General features: G+C 34.0%; 1 protein-coding gene, 1 long non-coding RNA gene and 1 other non-coding gene across 3 annotated transcripts; 1 reads left to right on the plus strand and 2 right to left on the minus strand.

The window, feature by feature from the left end:
* Window positions 1-401: 401 nt before the first annotated feature.
* TRNAN-GUU (transfer RNA asparagine (anticodon GUU)) lies at window positions 402-475 on the minus strand. Its single transcript has one exon. It is a non-coding gene; the product is annotated as a tRNA-Asn (tRNA).
* Window positions 476-1659: 1184 nt separating this feature from the next.
* Window positions 1660-5599, minus strand: LOC7457804 (E3 ubiquitin protein ligase RIE1). The gene is made up of 5 exons (XM_002312428.4): window positions 5023-5599; window positions 3924-4043; window positions 3430-3562; window positions 3150-3308; window positions 1660-2302 (listed from the first exon to the last, which is right to left on the minus strand). The coding sequence occupies exons 1-5, from the start codon at window positions 5502-5504 to the stop codon at window positions 2141-2143; spliced, it is 1056 nt and encodes a 351-aa protein (XP_002312464.3). The 5' UTR covers window positions 5505-5599; the 3' UTR covers window positions 1660-2140.
* A 1813-nt stretch (window positions 5600-7412) lies between these two features.
* On the plus strand, window positions 7413-10938 carry LOC112328442 (uncharacterized). Its single transcript, XR_002983336.2, has 2 exons — window positions 7413-8030; window positions 8952-10938. It is a non-coding gene; the product is annotated as an uncharacterized LOC112328442 (long non-coding RNA).
* The last annotated feature ends 3627 nt before the right edge of the window (window positions 10939-14565 follow it).

Genomic DNA, 14565 nt, shown 5'->3' on the forward strand with positions numbered 1-14565 from the left:
ATAATATATTTTTTTAAAAATATTTTTAATATTAAAACATCAAAACTATAAAAAAACAAAAACATCAATTTAAAATAAGAAAAATATTTTTAAAAAATTAAAAACACATTTTAACCATAAAAATAAATACACTCTTACTCATTGGAGTTGGGCAAACAACGAATTTTGCATAGCCAATTTTCCCTGTGCCAAAAACGACAATTGCTCCAAGGAAGCTACCTATTAAACTCGGAAACGTGGGCAAGTTAGAGTTGAAAGTGGGATTTCGTCTTCCATTTCCCGACCGTAGGATTCTTTGTTTCGAAGATTTAGCTCTCAATTTTCTCCACGCAGGGAGGTCCTGAAAACTAAAACCCATCATTATTACCAGTTTACCACACATTTTTTTTTAAAATGAACTTCGCTAGAGGAAGGGGTTGAACCTTCGACCTTGTGGTTAACAGCCACACGCTCTAACCAACTGAGCTACTCCAGCCGTTGGCTAGGCAAGAGAAGTTAAATATTTATATAATGTAGGTTTAACGATCCCAATAGTTTAATGACAAGATGCACCGAGGGAGTGAAGGTTTAAAAATATATTAAAATAATAATTTTAAAAAATTTATTTATGATATAAATATATTAAAATGATATAAAAATATATATAAAATTTTTTATTTTTTAAAAAATAAAATTTACCTAACTCCTGTTTGAAATACATACCAAACATGATCTTAGTTCTTGTACCTGCAACCTTTGATTTGTGGTGTATTAATCATTATTGGATAGGGTTGTGATCATGCATTCGGCACTCCAATGTTTTATGATAAAAAAATAAAACCCACAAGCCAAAATAAGAAAGGCACATAAAGTGAGTATTTGGTAGTATGGTTGTGGTTGCTTTTTAAATAATTTTTCGTATTGAAATGTATGCCAATGATTTTTTTTTATTTTTAAAAAATTATTTTTGACATCAGCATATCAAAACGATCTAGAACATATTAAATTTTAGCAAAAAAAAAAATTTTTTTGAATTTTTTAGAAACACGATTTCGAAAACTCGATGCAGTTTTGGAAGTAAAAACATTATTAAATAGTGATTGGTATTGTAGGTAATCATTAAAATATTTTTTAATTTTTAAAATTTTATTTTTAATATTAGTATATTAAAATATTAAAAAATACATAAAAATAATAAATAAAAAATTAATTTTTTTGGAAAGCATGGCCACTCCATAATACCAAACTTAGGTCTAGATTGTCATTGTAGTACAATGGTGTTTTTAATTTTTTTTTTAACTTCAAATAAGCTTTTAAAGTGATATTTTTTGGGTCTCAACCAACCCGTTTTTTAAAATAATATTTTTGCTTATGTTAAAATTAAAAAATATTATTTGAAACAGGCACTTCATATAGTTAACCGTGGTGCAATTTCTGTTATCGGAGAGCATAATTAAATTAATTTTAACAGTTTACAAGAGAATAAAATTCTTTTGCCCCAGCCGTATCAATGGGCTTTCCTTTTGTTAAAAAAAAAGGGGGGGGTTTTCCAAAACTTGCATCTTGATAAATAAAAAAATAAAAAAATTGGAAGTAACAGAATCTGAAAAGGTGCCAGCTAAGCTAAGCATGCACCCATTTTTGCTACATGAACTGAAGCAGAACTAGAGGCAGGACAAGTTATAAGCCTCTGCAACGAGAAACATCATTCCATATAACTACAAAGAAAAGAACGCTTCAGATAAATTGTACACAGCCATGAAGCCTGAAAATCAGATCTTCAATGAATACAATGCCAAGGAGGCTGATACACGTATACCTAAAAGCCACAATCAGAATGGCACAGGTATTACTATAGATGCAATCGTGCAATTACATAACTACAAACAAATAATTTAAGCATAAACAGAAGGCCTGAAAACTCTTGCTCCATTTTTCACACTCCTCGAACAACTCAGGAGAGGAAGAAGAATCAATACAACTCCAAAGGCCGAAATGAATACACTAAATGAAGCTTGATTGACTGAATGACACAACTTGTATTCTTCACAGGAATTTGAAGAAGCTTCTTTCCTTCTGCCTCGGTTTCTTCTGTACATGAAGATGAACGGTGTGTGGGGGGCATCAACCCAGCTGAATACTGTGTCTCCTTGTATTCTCTTCATGCTTGTTCATTTCCCTTGAGAATGTTGAACTTGCAGAGAGGACATGTTGCATTCATCTTAAGCCATTTCACAATGCATGTAGCATGGAAATGATGGTTGCAAGGGAGTGCATGGAGTTCTGCTCCATCCTCATATGGGCTGAGACATATACAGCATTCCTAAAGGGTAAAAAATCAAAGAAAGAAAATGATGAAACAAAACTCCAGATCATTAGTGAAATTTCTTAAAAATCATAGTGGAAGTGAACTACGATTGGAAAAACTTGCGACTCATGTATCTTTCAAATATTTCTTGGCCGTTGCAATTTTCCATTTTTTTTCATCAAAGCATTTTTTTTTAAGACCACTCCAACCTCTCCTCTTAATCGAGGAGCAAACAAGCAAAAATATAATCTTAAATCTTATATTTTTCAAGTCCAAACCTAATACATTGATGTAACTCATAGCCAAAGAAGCTGACTAGCCTAGCATGAAAATGTAGACTTACCTGAGCCAGTCATTTGTCTCACAAAAATTAATTGAGCTACTTAATAGAACAATGGAGCTGATACACAACATCATACTAGCATCTCTCCACTCACACACATGCATTCATTCTTCTTGAGGGACATGATTTTCCACTTCTTATCAGGATATTTTGAAGAAGTAATTACTGGCTAAGAAGAGATTCCAATCTATGGTAAGACACCAAATTTAAACAATTACTCCACATTGACAGAATTATTAACCAGCAGCCGAGTTCACCACTAGTTATCTCGGTATGATCTAATATGGTGCTTGCTCACCAACATTGCACTAGCAAATAAATAGCTCAATTTTTCTTTCAATTAATTTTGCACAAATACTAGGGGTGTAAGTGCACATATATAACAGAACAACGGAGAGCAGATTGAAAAATTCCATGGCTTTCCAATAAAAACAACAGCATTTCCTTCTAAACATGGTTTATAGCAGTGCAGATCCACAGGCTTTAAGAAACTGTGAAAATTTTCATAACAGAACTTACTGCATCCTCAGGTAAAAGTATACGCTCAGTTCCCAAAAATCTGCTACTTGTTTCAACAGGAACCATTTTCCCTGCCTCAATGCCAGGCTTTTCCTCATTGCGTATCATTTGAAATTTGTATTTTGGCAGCTGAATGAGATCTGCTTCTGATGCACCTTCCTATATAGTCATTCATGCAATGAGAGCAGCAGTAAATCCTACTTGAGCAAGTGAAAATGCCAACAGCTATAAGGCTTACAAGTCAACAAATTATTTATTTAGTAAACTTAGATCTTCATACCTGCCCCGCAACAGCATAAAGAATAGCAATAATGCATGGCAAGCAGCAACAGAGAGCGATCCCAATCAAACATGCCAAAACAACACAAAAGATCGCAAAGAACACATCAAACGCGAGAAAAACCACAGCCAGCCTGCAGAAATTCAGAATTAGAGATTCTTGTGGTCTTTGTTTGCATATATCATTGATGCATGCAGCTGGCACAGAGGAGATAAAAGTATGGAGATGCCCTACATCCTAATACCCGTAAGGTTTATGTGCCAAATAATCTAGCACAGAGCATGAGGGGTTGTTGGTTGCTTCGGAAAAAGATGTTCTGGTATGCTTGCAAGAAATTACTGATAGAGCATGGTTGTATTTAAAAGATGAAGAAGAAAAGGCAGTTCAATTTTCTCATACATGGGCACATGAAGCTTTCAAAAGAGCTTGTGGTATTTGGTAATGCCCACCACCTTGGAAACAGAATTTCAGTACTAGATTGGTAAACTGCTTACCAGTACAAATGTGGAGCATTTTGCAAAAGGACATCGCCACCAGAGACTACCCAATAAAAGCCAACCATCCACCAAAGAAATGACACCATCGTATTCACCGATTCACATCTTTTAGTAACGCTGAGCAGATATCATTAAATTAAGAAAAAGTGCAATAAATAGATAAAAGCTTCCGGTGAAGTTACTAAGACAACATACTATGAGTGATACCACTGGAGAGACATACAAGAGTAAGTAGGAGGAAAGTCACTCAATAACAAATAGCAGGATATCACATTTTGGAGCTCACTTCAGTCCCACGTGCATAAATGCATACACAGTGAAATCACATAATTCAAAGCTTTTGTGAGCTGAGCAGAGTTGGGCACAGGCATGAGATTATAGATATTCAGAGTCCAACAGTTACATGGATGAAATACCCATACTGTTATGCTAGAGAAACCATGAAGCTCTTCACAAACATTATAACCACAAATGCTTAAAAATCAAGAAACTTGTGAACATTACTTGTTGTATTGAGAAAGTAATTAAATAAGTAAAAAAAAAAATCCATCCCATTTTCGTGCAAAAACCACCTTCCACCATCTTAAGTTTAGTCAAAATCATCCCACACTGGATTTTATAATCCTAAAAACAACTCCTTCCTTCGAGTTTCTAAAAAAAAATCCAACTAGTTTATGTGAAAAGGCAGGTTAAGTGTGCCGCGGATGATATCATCCGGTAAAACTGTAATCCTCAACATTTTCACCAGCAAGAAACTTTCAATGGTGAACTTTTAACACTTTAGATATTGTGTTAGTCTTCTTCCAATGAAAAGAATTTGATGGAATATGAATTATCAAGGACAAGTGAGCTGAGGAACCAAGCCCAGCTGTAAAGCAGCACTGCATATCAAAAAACAAAACTAAAACCAACAACAAATGAAGTGAAAAGCATCCTCTTCATTTCATTATTATTTTACTCTCATCATTACCCCAAAAACAAATGACACAAAAACCCTACCCAAAAACCATCCTTTAAAAAATAAAAAAAATCCCAATTAAATTGGCACAGAAACCAACAATTGCAACAAAAAAAATGGAAAAAAATATTTTTATACCTTGATCTAGGAGAAATGAAAGAAGCCCTGTCATCCTCTTCGTCACTCTCAGGAACATTCTCTTCCTCAGTTGACTGTTGCTGGCTCTCTATATCTCTCTCTCTTCGCGTATTCCTTCTCCTATACTCCAGCCACACCAAAACGACATGCACCAGACACTGCAACGCGTACCCACAGATCCATATCCTTATCGGTGTGTTCGGCCTCTCCTTCACCGTCACCAGAAGCATCGTTACCGACACCACCACGAACGCTGCGTTCCACATCATGTCTAATGACACAACCGGCTTCGAGTACCCCCAGTCGGCGCGTCTCTCATCCAGCTCACGCGCCGCTGTTTCTCTTACCAGCATGGAGGGGCCGCGTCGTCCGGTGGCTCGGCCTAGGAGGGCGGATAGGGTGGTTTGGCGGGATGTTGGGGAGGTCGGAGGGTCTTGGCGAGGGCGGAGCAGTGGCGCGTGGGGTTCATTCTCGGTTGACATTTTTGGATAAAGTTCAGTGGATGAGAGCAGTGTTGTTCTAGTTTCTTAGATAGAAAAGAAAGACATCGTAAGATAAATTTTAATTATTTGATTTATTGGAGATTAAAAGAGTGGGTTGGGTGGTAGGTGGTAGATAATAAGTTCCATAATAAATTTTAATTTTTTTAGTTTATTCATATTAACAAATTGAATTGTTTCCTTGTTAGCTCAGTACATATTATTATTGATAAAACACTAAAAGTACGGTCTCCGCACCACTGTAATAAATCGAGACTCGATTAACAGTGGACTTCCATAGCGCAATTATTTTTTTAAAAAATTTCCCCTTGTAAGATCAAATTTAAAACAATTAATTTATTAGAAAAAATAAAAAAAGGATCCTAAGTGAAAAAAAAAAATTGTGGTTTTCAAACTCTTAGAAAAATATTTACTGTAGTCTTCATACCTTTTGAACTATAAATAATAAATCCTTTTAATTTTTTAGATTAAAAAAATATTAATTTTAGTTCAAAATTTTATTTTTCTTGTTTTTTCAACCTCCTTTAAAAATAAAAATAAAAGTCATTAAAAGAAAATAATTATTGTCAATAATTAATATTTGTATCCATAGTTTTTATTTCACGAGAAGAGTTTTAATTATTTGCCTTTTCATGTTCAAAATGACTAAAAATAAATATATGAGCTTGAAAAATTTTCAATTATTTATATTATAATTTGGTATTTTTTATAATTTCAAATCTAGTTTTATTTAATTAGATTTGAAAAAAATCCAAGATCTTTTAGTATATGTTAGCTATTTAATTGATTTTTTATTATGGGTCAAATAGTTTAATTTTCCATGAAAAAAATACATGCATACTTTTACTATGTGTTTTTTTGCCATAAAAAATTTTCAATCTTATATATACTTCTATTAGAATATTTCGAGAACTGATTGGACCAAAAAATATAAAAAAATTGTTGATGATATATAAAAACTATGCTGAAAAAATTAAGAGATAAAAATAAATTAATATATCTAACATTACAACACATATCATATATTCAGTTGTATTTAATAACTTTATTTCTCTGAATAAATTTTTAATTTTATTAGCAAGGTCAATGTATAATACATATTAAAATTAAAATTAAATTAAAAAAACTCTAAACCTAGTAATAAAATCACTTAAATCAGGACTGTTATGGTGTTTAGGAATATAATAATGATTGTTTTTTATATTTTTTGTTTAAAAATATATTAAAATAAAATTATTTATTTTTAAAAAATTATTTTTATATCAATTTATTAAAATAAAAATATTAAAAAAAATATTAATTTTTAAAAAAAATCAAGTATTTTTTAAAAAAAATTTAAAACGCAAAACCAAACTGAAATCGTATACTGTGGACCTGCAGAACTGATCTTCGCGCCTCTTCCTCTCCCATGCTCTGGGGTGATTTGTCTTGGTTGCAATGTGCTTTGACTTTCGGCTGGAGATGCCCTTTTCTTCTCAAGGCTTCAATTGGTGCTTCCTGCTCTGGCCGGGCTTGGGTGCTGCTGGCTTGAGGGAGTCGTTTGCGCCTCTTCCTCTGGAGAGCTGGGCTTGCTTCGGCTTGGGTCTCCTTTCGTCTGTTCAGCGATGTTGGTGGGGTTTGGTAGCGGCTTGAGGTTCTTTTTTTCTTTTTAATTGTGGCCACGCTAAATTTTTATCGATTATGGGTCTTGGCTCAGAAAAGATGGCCCCTAATCATGATTATACATTCAATGCACATTACTTAGTCCTCCTGCAACATTGGGAGAGCTGCTGCTTATTGGGTGGGATTAGACGATTTGTTTAATCTGGACAATTGCTTTGGGGGTTTCAGTTCCTGATTCCTGTCATTTGTCCTCTGAGGCATATTCGGTTGTTGTCAGGTTTGGTTTTCTTTCCTGCTGTTCTGGTTTGGTTAGCTTTTCTTACCCTTTTTTATGGACCTGTGCTTGCTATGGTGTCATTTCATGTCCTATTATATTAGGTTTTAAAATATGGCAGCTATTCGGTTGTTGTCAGGTTTGGTTTTCTTTCCTGCTGTTCTGGTTTGGTTAGCTTTTCCTACCCTTTTTATGGACCTGTGCTTGCTATGTTGTCATTTCATGTCCTATTTTACTAGGTTTTAAAATATGGCAGCTACTATTGCCCTTGGGCTCGCCATGCTTTTACGTCCTTTCTTTTGGGTTGGAGAGTGCAGATAGGCTCATTCGTGTTTCGATTTGGTTTTTTTTTTTCATGCCTCTATGCTTGCTTCCTCTTTTTGTTCATTTAGCTTTCTACCATTGTTCCTCCTGGTGCATCTTTTTGGGCAACTTTTCTTCCTTTATTATCGTTAGCTTGGTTCTGTCTTTTATTTTTTCGATGCTAATTTCTTTGAGGTTATCTTCCTAGGTTTTGGTTTTCTTTCATTGAATATGCAGGTTTGTTTTGTGTTCATAGTGTCTCATAGGAATAGTTTTCCAGTGCGCTTGCTGAGGCTTTTGTCTCCTTTGTGGATGTTCTTCTTGGCCAGGTTTTTCCTCTTTCATTGCCTTCTCTTTTTTTGCCTGATCATGCTTCCATACTACCTGTTGCATTGGGATTCGATTGGTTGTTGAACCATGGATTATTTGTAGTGTTTAGATTGTTAACCTAGGTTTGCTGGTGTGGATGAGCTGCTACTTTGAGAGCACTGGATCAATGATCAGGGTTTTTTAAGGATCCTTTTGCTTTCGAAGCAAGGTTAACTACAAATATAGATTTCTAAGGATGGATCCATGTTCTTATCATGGCTTGGCAGGGCAGAAATTCCAGTTTCCGTTCATTTAACAGGAATAAATGAGAGCCACCTAAAACGTTCGGAGTGGCGCATAGAACATCGGTTAGGCGTTAGTAAGCAAGATAGAGATTAAATAAATTTGAATGTGGTGCAAAAATTGCTTTGGGGAGTGTTTTTTGAACAACCAGTTTTGGCAGCCTGGTACCTTGACTATAATGGCTGTATAAGTATGCTTTTGCTGGCCAGTTTTTGCGTCTGTGTGATTTGCTTGAAGAGGCTCTGTTGTTTTGGCGTTCTATGATGATAAGAGATTGCCTATCTAGCTTTGGATTGTAAAATTTCCCTCTCTTTTTGATTATTTGTACAGGCTTTACCTGAATATTTGGAGCCTTTTCCGAGGGAAACTTCTCAGGAGGTCTTTTGTGCGTTTATGCTGCGTCTCTTTCCCTTTTTTTTTTTTTTTTTTCTTTTGCCGTGGTCTAATTATGCCCATGTTTGCTTGATGTTTTGGTGGCTTGAGTGGCTTTTTTGTCCTCTTTTGTTTTTTTATCTTTCATGGATGGTGTGTTTTAATCCTAGGAATAGTTCCTGACATGTATTTTTTTTTGCTGCTTGCAAGTTTGGTGAGGTCTCTGGGGCCTGACTTTTTTGGAACTGATTAATTGTCTTTTGCAGAGGATCATGGAACTGTCTTAGTCTTTGATCGGCCAGCTTTCTGAACTCAGTTGTGCGCTTTTTTCCCTATTGATCCACTGTTATCTTGGGCTCTTTCATTCCTAATTTATCTGAGGTACTTTTCTTTGTTTCTTTTGCGCTCTTATTCTTATCGATGTTTTTTTTGTTCATTTCAATGGACTTTGGCATGGCTTTATCTTTTTTCCTGTCTTTTCGAGGTTACAGTGTATTTTTATAAAACTGCCCCCACCTTTTCATATCTAAGATCGTAGGCTGATACATTGTTTTTTGGTGTTTTTTTTCCATATATTTAAACCATTTTATGGCGCTCTCAAATTCATGACATGTACAAAAGTTTTTGGGATTTTTTGCGAGTAACCTGCATTTGCAGATTCATTGTTAAGTCATGCATAGTTCTCTGATTCCTAGGTTTTTTGAGTTAGGAGAGTATGCAGGTGTTAAGGTAAGTTAAACACCAACTCCATTACTTTCTTCCTGTATTTTTTTTTTATATATATAGTTTTTGGTGAACCATTGGATTGTACCTCCGTCACATGCTTTTAACTTGGTAGCATGAAGTTTTAGGATTTCTGTGAAATATAGATTGAGAGCTTCATTTGTGTTTGATTTGTTTGTTATGGTTTGATTGCTTTATTATGTTGTAAGAAATGAATATAATGCATGCTATGGTGATATTGTTTCTTCTCTTGACCCTGTTCCAATATAATTGCTTTCCAACCGAATGAAGGTGTTCTTTTCTTTTCTGACGTGTCATCTTCTTCTTTTTTTTTTCCCGTTGAGTTCCTTCGCTTTCCCTGCTGGTTTTTTTGCCACTTGCTGAGAGAGAACATACTAACACCCTTTGATCTGCAGCTTGAGAACTTCAGCCTTCTAACACATATCCACTTAGACACTTTATTGGATGAAATAAAGAGATTTGGCCAGGACTGCTTCATTTTCCTCCGTTGCTTCATAGGCGACTGTTTTTTACAGGTTCACTTATGATTTTTTTTACCAATTCAAATGTTTTTGTTTGCTGCGCTGGCCTGAAGAAAGGTGCCTAACAGCCTGTTAACCTGAGCTTGAGATCTCATCCACTTGGTTGGGACCCCCGCCTTCTTTTCGCTGTTTTTTCTGCGTCTGTTTGTCCAAGTTTGTTTCTGCTCTTATCCTCCTGCCCATCTCTTTGGTTTTCATTATTGAGGAGCAGTAATCCAATTCTTCAGCAGCCCTTAATTTGTGTGGGAACATTAAACGCTTCCGGTCCAAAGTGTGATAAACAATGGAACTCATGTGAAGAACATTGATCATCAACCTGAGCTCAACGAGTTTTTGGTCAACACCCATTTAGTTTTAGATGTTTTTAATAAAAAAAATAAAATTAATGCACTTTAAAAAACAATTTTTATTATATTTTTAAAGACATGCCGTAAATACAAACTATAATGAAATATGCATTTATCATTTTTAGCTACATTCATTGTACTATCTTTTATGATATATGATTGTGATGGCTTCATTAAAGGAGATATCATGGTATTATGGTTGAGCTTATTGGTTACCATGAATGCTGTCATAAATTATTGTTGAGCAGTCATGTGCTGGTTGGGTATTTATTTTTTATTTTATTTTATGATAATCAAGAAATGCAATCTTAAGATTATACCAATGGCAATCTTAAGCTGCCAGACGTTAAGAAAATAGGCAAGGCTTGGACCCAGCCAGCCCGCGCAGACCTAGGCTACTGTGCAAGCCCGAGTAGAATGAAAGGAGGATGTAACGCCGCAGCATTCTTCGGTTAATCGTTGGGATCTGGCATTTGTGCTGAATTCCCTCGTCCCATCGACATCATAAACACTCGGAATCTCATTTTTTTACGGTTTGGTTTTCATTGAAAAATACATTTAAACACACCTAAAGACGTGGTAATAACATATATTACCTTCAAAATTATTTTTAAACAATTAATTGACATGAAAAGTTTTTAGACCTGTAATCTCAAATCTTTCAATTTTGATAGTAAAATAACTAGTTTACTGATCCACGTTGCAAAAGTTGGGTAAAAAATAATTGAATGCAATAAAAAAAATACTCGAGGTCATTAAGAGCTATTTAATATTTGTATTAATATTGACCTAGTATGTCAATCTTGAACCTCTTGATTTGACATCTTGTATAATTCAAATTTAAAATTAAATTGTATAAAAGTTGTATTGGTATGATCTAATTCACTTGACCGGTTTGAAAACATCTTGATCGATCGATAAAAAGAGTTTGAGGATGGAATTGAGAAAAAAACAAAATTGATATAAAAACATTTCAAGCTAACTTTTTACTTAGCCTGAGTTTTAAAGTAAACTATATGGAAGTTGTCTTGACATGACCTGTCAACTTGACCAGTCAAGAGATAACTTGGTTGATCGGTAAAAAACATTTAAGGATGAAATTGAAAAAAATAATGATATTAAAATATTTTGATCCAACTTCTTGTTTAGCCTGAAAAATATTAAATTACTTGGAAGTTGAATTAATATAATTTACTCAAGATCATGTGTTTTGCTTCAGCATGCACATAATTGATAGTGGCCAAGATAATAATAATAACAATAATTTTTTTTTAATCTAGAGACAATAGGTAACTTTATATTTAGAAGAATAAAAGGATGAATTTGAGAAAAAAAATAAAAATTAAAATAGAAAAGAAGGGGAATGAAAAAAAAAATAGAGAGGGGGCAATTGAAAAAGAAAAGAAAAGAGAAGCTTCAATGATAATATAAAACAATGAAGCTACACACTCATTTACTAGTGTCGTGGGAAAATTTGTCACCTCAATTTTCTCCCTTTTCTTTGTATTCCTCTTCTCTTATTTATTAATTTTTTGATCCCCGTCTTTGTCCCGCGTTTCTTCTAGAAAAAAAAAAGTATTACAAATTTCATTCATTTTTTATCTTGAGACAGGGATGATTTTGAATTTTTTCTTGTAGTTGCTAACAAAATATGGTTTATTTTGTTTTATGCATGTATATTTTGGTCTTATTTATTTTTGCGTTTCAAAAGCGTTTTTAAAAAAAAAAAAATTATTTTTATTTTTTCTTTACTTCAAATTAATATTTTTTTGGTGTTTTTAGATCATTTTGATGCACTGATATAAAAATATTTTTTTAAAATAAAAAAAATATTATTTTAATATATTTCCGAGTGAAAAACACTTTGAAAAGCAACCGCTCACACTCCCAAACATACTCTTTATCATGTACCCGAACCAAATATAATATATAACGTGTTATAAATATATTCATGTACTAAATAGATAAATTAAAACTTGCAAAGCCTTCAAAAAAATCCAAAGATGTAAAACATGTATTCTAATAAAAAAAAACAGTCATAACATTAAATCTGATTGTTTAATAGGATTTAAATTTTATTAAATGATTTTGCATGTATAATTATACAGAAGTATTGCTCGGCTACTGACCGGTCTCCAAGACCTTGAATTAAACTCAAAATATGATTTTTTTGCTATTTTAATTATCTTCGTAGCTAATTTTGAATTTTAATTATTTTTTTACTTAGATATATATTCTTTTCTAGCTAGAGGTCAGTTTAAACCTTGAATAAATTGTTAATGTGTTGGGTTTTTTTTTCCATCAGAATATTGAATCATGAAATTTTTAGAAATGCCACAGTCTAGGATTGTATTTTTAAGGGCTGATAAACCCTGGTTTTTATTTACGTTGTATCAAAATGCTACCTTACATTAAAAAAAAAAAAAAAAAAGGGCAATGGAGAAATACTGTGGACCTAGATGCAATTTCCTATTCACCACAACAGTTCTTGCTGAGCAGCTCAAGAAAAAGGGTAAAGATTATAGGACTCCATGCAAACACTTGGTCTAGAAAATAATATAATTTCCACGCAAACGTGTGCATAACAAAAACCTAAAAGAATCGGTGAATCCACTGTACATCAAGAGATAATCTACTATTCATCATAATAGTTCCGGACTGCATCTCGGCCAACTTACTTTCATTCCTTTCAGTTCAATTTCTGTCAGTGAGCTTGGGCGAGAGGCATGTTTAATTTTTTCTCTTGGGCTTTGCTTGAATGCTGTAATTGAATGATTGCCCATGAAATGCACTACCAAGTTGGCAAGTTGTGCAGGAAGCCATTTTGTGTTGGAGGAGGTGCTGATTGAACATGTTGGCCGTGTGTCTCTGGTTTTCTGGGTTAGCCATTCCATCTTCATTGTAGGGAGGATGTCTAGGTATGGTGTGCATGTGCCAAGGTCAGGTAATGCATTATTTTCAGTTTTGATTGGTTTGCTTCTGTTTATTTTTGTTCAGTACAATGCTGCCACTCCATGTCATTTCGTTTGGGAAGGAGCTGCCATGTTTCTTATAGCCATCTTGGCTATTGCCTCGTTACTTGCTTTTCCATCATGTCAAGTTGTCTGTTTTTTTATCTTTTAAGAGAAAACCAGGTTTTTATTTGTTGCTTTGTCTCCCCGAAAAGTTCAGTTCTCTCTTGGTTTCTTTCCTACGTTGGCTTTTATTTTGGGGTTTCATTGCCTGTGAGTTTTTATTCTTGCCCTGCTATCATTTCCTCCCAGGACTCATTGTAGTGAGTTCAATTGCTTCTACCTCTGTTTTTTGTTTCTTTTTTTTTCTGAAACTCTATTGTTTATTGGTTTTGTTTGACTGTGATTCAATCATCTTGGAGCAGCTACAGCTGCTACTTGAGTTAACCTGCGTGATAACTCTTCTGACAATGATTAATTAGGTGGCTGCCTTCTTTTTTTCTGCACAGCTGCTATCGGGGTTTGCATTCTCTTCATGCAATGGCTGGAGTGTTATCTATCAATGTATATGAATGATGTCCATCCACATAAACATGTAAGCTTTATTTATGAAGAAAAAACAGTAGTTTTGAAGGTATAGCTGATAATCCATGACATTAAATCAATTTATACATTGGAATTTCAAACATAGTCTAACTATATCATGAAAGACACATGTAGAATTTAGGTGATGAGAAGCAAACAGAGTAAATATTCTAGCAACTCATCTCTTTTGGTCCTTAGTCATGTGTTTGATTGTTAATATGCAGATCTCTTGTTAATTATAAAGTTGATCCCTTTTAAAACAATTGTGTGCAAGCCTGTGTTGGCGAAGGTGGCACAATTCTCATCTAGATGGCCTAATTCAATTGCTCCTTCAATTTTGAAAGTAACAATACTTAAATCAAAGATTTACATTTCAACTTAGCTGAGGTTAAAGATAATTACTAATCATTTTGGAACAAGTTTCATAAAAATCCAACACTTTAAAGCCAGAAATTTGTAGTAATCAGGAGAATTCATAACTTTCGTTCTTCAAAATAATGGGAATCAATATCCCAAAAACAAATTAAAATGAATGTACCTAGCCTTATTTATCCTCCTGTTCCAATTAGATAAATCTCATGTCTTCAATCATGTGTCCATGTTACCCGCAAGTTGCAGGTCATAACTTGGGCCATAGATTTGAGCATAATTCCAAAGCATTGTGTTGCATAATCTGATAGTTTATGTGTGGCATGGCCTGATACAGCTGCACCAGGGGTGAAAATTTTAGAT

This window comes from Populus trichocarpa, chromosome 8, assembly GCF_000002775.5.
Source record: "Populus trichocarpa isolate Nisqually-1 chromosome 8, P.trichocarpa_v4.1, whole genome shotgun sequence".
Taxonomy (NCBI): Eukaryota; Viridiplantae; Streptophyta; class Magnoliopsida; order Malpighiales; family Salicaceae; genus Populus; species Populus trichocarpa.

Bases quoted from the DNA above. Each gene is read 5' to 3' on its own strand.
- LOC7457804 (XM_002312428.4), bottom strand. From the start codon at position 5,504: ATGTCAACCGAGAATGAACCCCACGCGCCACTGCTCCGCCCTCGCCAA. The intron at 4,044-5,022 runs GTATAAAAATAT...ATATCTGCTCAG, and splicing joins TTCATTTCTCCTAGATCAAG to CGTTACTAAAAGATGTGAAT. The intron at 2,303-3,149 runs GTAAGTTCTGTT...TTTACCCTTTAG, and splicing joins TACTTTTACCTGAGGATGCA to GAATGCTGTATATGTCTCAG.